The 6147-nt window shown below is 45.7% G+C and overlaps 1 protein-coding gene across 1 annotated transcript; it reads left to right on the top strand.

Annotated features, from left to right (window-relative positions):
* The first annotated feature begins 368 nt into the window (after positions 1-368).
* On the top strand, positions 369-6020 carry ddx10 (DEAD (Asp-Glu-Ala-Asp) box polypeptide 10). Its single transcript, XM_023393366.2, has 2 exons — positions 369-1823; positions 2843-6020. Exons 1-2 carry the CDS (start codon positions 474-476, stop codon positions 4028-4030), a joined length of 2538 nt encoding a protein of 845 aa, XP_023249134.1. The 5' UTR covers positions 369-473; the 3' UTR covers positions 4031-6020.
* The last annotated feature ends 127 nt before the right edge of the window (positions 6021-6147 follow it).

Here is a 6147-nt window from a genome sequence, read left to right as displayed (position 1 = left end):
TAACTGAGCAACTTCCACTTGTATTGGATTAATATTTGACCAGGAGGATCTATACTCTGACTCCAGTAATGGAGCTGTGAACTGTGTCCACCTCTGGAGACGTGCAGTCGAACGGAGACTGTTGAACATGCGTGTGTGCGTGTGTGTGTGTGTGTGCGTGTGTGTGTGTGTGTGTTAATGGGAGACACTTAAGGAGCAAGAACAGGATTAAACATGAATCTTAAAATACCCTTCATATAGAATTGTGGGACATATGTTCATCACATCTGCAGGATCAGGAACTGAGATTCATAACACTACAACAGGTGGCGATAGTGATTCGTCTGGTTGTAATCCACAAAGAAGAAGAATACAGACGTCGCTTGATGACGTGTCATGACGTCATGCTGAACGCGACAGAAAGCTGTCTTCTCCACGCTGTTCATAGTCTGTATGGTCTAAACTCGTGTGTGTTGATTTCCTTGGTTTGAATCATGGACAGCAAACGCTCAGAATCATTGGGGAAGAAACCTAAACCCGCGAAGATGAAAGCGGAAGACGACCCAGTGAAGAACTTCGAGAAATGGAAGAAAAAATACAAGAAGACGCAGGCGCGAGTGAAGCGAGAGAAAGCGCAGAAGAAGAAGCCGGAGTGGCAGGTCGAGAGGGAGGACATCCAGAGGCTGGTTAGCAGGTACCCTCACATCAACACAAAAGAGGCCGTCAAGTTCTCAGACTTCCCCATTTCAAAGAAGACCCTGCTGGGGCTGCAGGAGGCTCAGTATCGGCAGCCCACAGAGATCCAGAGACAGACCGTTGGCTTCGCTTTGCAGGGGAAAGATGTCCTCGGCGCGGCTAAGACTGGCTCCGGGAAGACGTTAGCCTTCCTCATCCCGGTGCTGGAGTGTCTTTACCGGCAGCAGTGGAGCTCCATGGATGGCCTCGGTGCACTCATCATATCCCCTACCAGAGAACTTGCCTACCAGACTTTCGAAGTCCTGCGCAAGGTGGGCAAGAACCACGAGTTCTCCGCGGGGCTCATCATAGGTGGGAAAGAGCTGAAGAGTGAGTCGGAGAGGATCCATCGCACCAACATCGTCATCTGCACCCCTGGCCGGCTGCTCCAGCACATGGACGAGACGGCCACCTTCCACGCCTCCGACCTCCACATGCTAGTCCTGGACGAGGCGGACCGCATCCTGGACATGGGCTTCGCCGATACACTCAACGCAATCTTGGAGAATCTCCCGAATTCCCGGCAGACGCTGCTGTTCTCCGCCACGCAGACCAAGTCCGTCAAAGACCTAGCTCGGCTCAGCCTCAAAGACCCAGCGTACGTGTGGGTTCACGAGAAGGCCAAGTTCAGCACGCCAGCCACTCTGGAGCAGAGCTATGTGGTGTGTGAACTTCACCAGAAGGTCAACATGCTCTACTCCTTCATCAGGAGCCACCTGAAGAAGAAGGTCATTGTCTTCTTTGCATGCTGTAAGGAGGTACAGTACCTTTTCCGGGCCTGCTGCCGCCTCAGACCTGGCATGCCCATCTTGGCTTTGCATGGAAAGCAGCAGCAGATGAAGAGGGTGGAGGTCTACAACGACTTCCTCAGAAAGCAGAATGCTGTGCTCTTTGCCACTGACATCGCCGCCAGAGGCCTGGACTTCCCCGCTGTCAACTGGGTGCTGCAGTTCGACTGTCCGGAGGATGCAGACACCTACATCCACAGGGTGGGCCGCACTGCCAGGTACAAGGAGGGGGGAGAAGCCCTGCTGCTGCTGCTTCCATCAGAGGAGAAGGGCATGGTTGGCCAGCTGCAGGAGAAGAAGGTTCCCATCAATAAGATCCAGGTGAGACCCTGTTCATACTCTACATCACACTGTTCTCACAGTGTATGATGTGATGTGACCCAGTGCAGTACCACTCTACTCTGTGGTCACTTTCTAGGCTGTAGTCTGTGGTGATGTTGTATTGGATTTCTCAAAAACCAGGACATTAAAGTGTTCTCAGCCATTATCTGATTGTTGTGATGCTGTATATTGTTAAAACGCTTGTGAGGATAAAGTAGGTTACTCACCATGTCCAAGACAAACGTTGATAAAAAAGCAGAGTGGTTTTGTACCTGACAGCTTCAGAGTCGGTGTCATACAGAACTGGTGGATTATACTTGTAGAGTTTTCTTAGTGTGAGAATCCACAGGAAGATGTTTCGTAGTGAAGATATTCCGGTCCTTACCTTGTTGTCGCAGCTGTCATCTGTTCTCAGGATTGATGTCAATGTATTTAAAGGGCCAGTCAACTCAAATTTTCAAAGAAACAACAAAATATGAAAAGAAACAAAGCAACAACAAAACAAGGTCTCTCTTCTCCCGTGTCACTGATTGATGCTGAGAGGTTGGCTTGATTTGTCCAGGTGTTGAGATTTGGCTCTGAGATTTCTGCCTCATTATCAACAGTTTTTACAGGGACTATTTCTTCAGTAGAAAGTAGTTGCAAGTTTAGTCCAGAGGTCAATGAACCCATTAATCAATTTTAAATATAGATGTTGTTCCCAGTGCTCTCTCAGCTTTTGCCTGCAACAGATGGAGGAAAATGTGTGTTCAAAGTTGAGATTACACTGAAATGAGACTCACAGTCCTCTCAGTTCCCAGAGTGGAGTTTGGTCCAAAAGAGAAAATAAAGTTGTCTCAGAGGAATCTGTGGAGGAAATAATAAGAGCACAAGATTCAAACAACATGAAAATATTGTTCTGTAGTGACACTAGTGGTCATATAATCTTCAGGTGCCTTTACCATAAATAATACAAACAACAACATCAGAGCAGCAGACAAGATGTGTACTGACTAATTTCATTGTGTAATGAATTCCAGGTGAACCCAGACAAACTGCAGAGCGTCCAGCAGAAGCTGGAGGCCTTCCTGGCCCAGGAGAAGGAGCAGAAGGAGAGGGCCCAGAGGTGTTTTGTTTCCTACCTGCGCTCCGTTTATCTGATGAAGAACAAAGATGTGTTTGACGTCTTTAAACTCCAGCTTCAGGAGTACGCCGTTTCTCTTGGCCTCGCTGTGGCTCCAAGGGTGCGCTTCTTAAATAAAGTTCAGGCACAGAGAGGTGAGAGAGGTGGGCAGAGAGAGGTGGAGCAGCCTGAAGAAGAAGAGGAGCTGAGGAGCTTTAAGGCCCAGCTGAGAGGAAACATCCCTCATGTGGAAGATCAAAACTCTGAGTCTGAAGACTCGGATGATGATGATGAGGAAAGCGGTGATCAACAATATGTGGATCAGTCCAGGGCACTACTTCTAGGTTCAGATGACAACGATGATGATGATGATGATCTAAGAGATTTGGACCTGTTGATGGTCAAAAGAAAGGACGTCTTCAGTCTTACAGAGGACCAGGAGAGTCTGGAGGAACCTTTAAATGGCCCCAAGAAGAAAATGGAAAAAGAGACAAAGTTCAAAGAGGCCAAAAAGGTGCTTAAGAGAAACTTCCAAGTCAACACCAAAGTGACTTTTAATGAAGAGGGAGACGCTATGCAGCTGTGGCCACCAGTTCAACGGGCAGTGACTGGTGAAGAGGAGGAAGAGGAGGAAGGTTCAGGTATCAATGTGGAGAAGGCCAGGGAGAGACTGAAAAAGGAAGACCAGGAGTTTGACAAGGATGAGTACAGGCGCAAAGTGAAAGCCAAACACACAGAGAAGAGGTTGAAGGAAAAGGCAGCCAGGAGGGAGGCCAGCAAGCAGCACAGGCAGCAGTCTGACGACGAGGACGAGGTGGTGGCGTACCTGGCCAATCACAGCGATGATGAGTTTGACCCCAGCACCCTGCCGGACCCCGACAAACAGGCCCACGAGGAGGGGGTTGGGCGCGGGGGGCAGTATCAGATAAGGTCCACTAAACGGGAGCACAGCAGTGAAAGCAGTGATGAGGAAGATGAGGAGCTCACAGCAGCGAGGAGGAAGAAAGTGAGACAGCAGGATGATGAGCACTCAGCTCTGGACACAGGTCTCTCTCTGGCTGAAGATGAGGATTTAGTCTTACATCTGCTGGGAGGACGGAGGTAGAGACAACAGGGACAAGTCAGAACTTTGTTTAACTGATGAGTTCATAATGGTCTTTTCATTAAAGCCTCTTTGTCGGTCACATTAAATAGACAGGACTAAATCACAGAAATTGTTAAGATTCCCACTCAGTAGACCTGCCTCATAACCCACCAACTGTCCTTCAAACAAACAACCAGTATGAAGAGAACTACTACTTCCACGGTGTGTAAACATGGATTCACAGTGATGGGGATAACAGCTGTCTGAGGCTGTCTGGTGCGGCAGATGTTGTGTTTGACAAAAGTCATTACTGCAGCTCTGAGTTTAAAGGAGTGTCTGTTTCTTCTTCTATTGAATTTCAGGCAGGTTGTACACTGTGACGGATGATGCTGCCCTCCACAGACGAGGGCTGGAACGACAAACCCCTGACCTGTTAATCTTTATTAACTTTGACCAAGCAGATGATTTCACTTTGATGTCATTGCTGAGTTAAATGTATGAATATGTGATCAGACTCTGTCACTCACTAACATAGACTGAGGAGCTGCCTATTTAATGTAACTGCTGTTGACATCAGTGAATTTGTAGCTCAGAGGTTTTGATGATAATTGTGTAAGATTTCTTCTGTATGACTCCTCATCCATTGTCAAGAGCTTCCGGTTTCTTATCTCATCATCATCATCATCATCATATAATCTAATGACATGTATTAAATACTTCATTTGGAAATGGAGTTGTCATTTCAGTGCTCAGTTCAATGGTTTGATTTTGTCAGCCACTGTCATGAGTGAAGGTCTCCGTCTGCTTCTAATCAACTGATTCATCTAACATGCTGAGCCAGGCTGCCTCACAGTGTTGCACTCACCTGTTCACGGTGAGTGACGGGTAGCTGTGTCAAGAATGAAAAAATAGGTGCTCACTGTCACCTGACCAATCACAGCTCAACGTGGGCCTGGTGGTCACATTGTTGTGTAGAGTTCAGATGCAGCATCCAACAAACACGTTGTCTGAAGCACACTGAGGCCTTTAATACAGAGGAGAATAAACTCTCTTCTGTGAATCCACCAGTTAGATCAGTCTCCAGAGGATCAGTTGGTTTGTGCACAACCTGTACTGTTTGTATAAAGTATACATGATTTTATTCTTGTGACTAAATCTGAGAAAAAAATATAACAGATAGAATTTCTGCAAACATAGTTAACAGTACTATTTGTGTCATCACCCCATTTGTTTTATGAGCAGCCTGTAGAGTTTAAAGTGAACATATCTCACCATCCTTCACTCCTCACAGAGGTCAGAGGTCACTGCAGGGGCTCATGTCCGCAGTTTATAAAAAAACTGGAAGAAAACCAGTGGATAAGCAGATGTTCCGTCAACACAAAACAACACGTAACTAGCAACATAACTAAATGAGCATTTCAACATTTTTGCTATTAAGTTACTAAATTTACCAATTATTAATATGGCTCTTACATCACCATTATAAAATTAGAATATCTAGAAAAATGATCATGCTTCAGCTCAGTCTCCTGCTGCAGTGATGGTTGTTGAGATAAAGGTTGACATTTCCATGCTCAATAAATAAACTGATATGATTTATCTGTTCTAATCCTCAAGCTTATGAAACAACTGTTCATGAAGAAACATGCATCAGAAAACTAACTACACACTCTGTAAAGGACTCTGGTTCTTGGTCATTTGACTTGATGATTTTACATTTCTACAACCTTGGATGGAGCATCTTGTAAAAAACTCATTTTTACTGTTATTAGAAAATAATAACAATGTACAATTCCCCAAATCTCTACTTAAATTAATTTTGAAGTGCAGACAGACATTGTGACAAAAAATCTTAGATTTTGATTATCACCATGAGAACCACTGCCTCTCCCAATACCCCAGTACGACACATCTGTATCCAGCAGGTGGCTCAAAGGTCCATCAACAGAAGTGATGGTAACAGTGAGCAGCAGCAACTCATCCATTCATTAAAACTCACATCTGTTGATTATATTCTGTCCTGATTATTTCTTATAATCTCATGGACATTTACACGTTTTCAGACAGAACAGCTTGTGTTGTGTTAACGTGACGTCATGATGTGGTGTCGTGTAGTGAAAGGAGTCGGGCTGCTGGTG

This window comes from Seriola lalandi, unplaced genomic scaffold, assembly GCF_002814215.2.
Source record: "Seriola lalandi dorsalis isolate HSWRI2012SDOR001 ecotype SW California unplaced genomic scaffold, Sedor1 jcf7180002054933, whole genome shotgun sequence".
Taxonomy (NCBI): Eukaryota; Metazoa; Chordata; class Actinopteri; order Carangiformes; family Carangidae; genus Seriola; species Seriola lalandi.
Note: the sequence above shows the minus strand (reverse complement) of the source record. Positions and strands in the feature narration are given on the sequence as shown.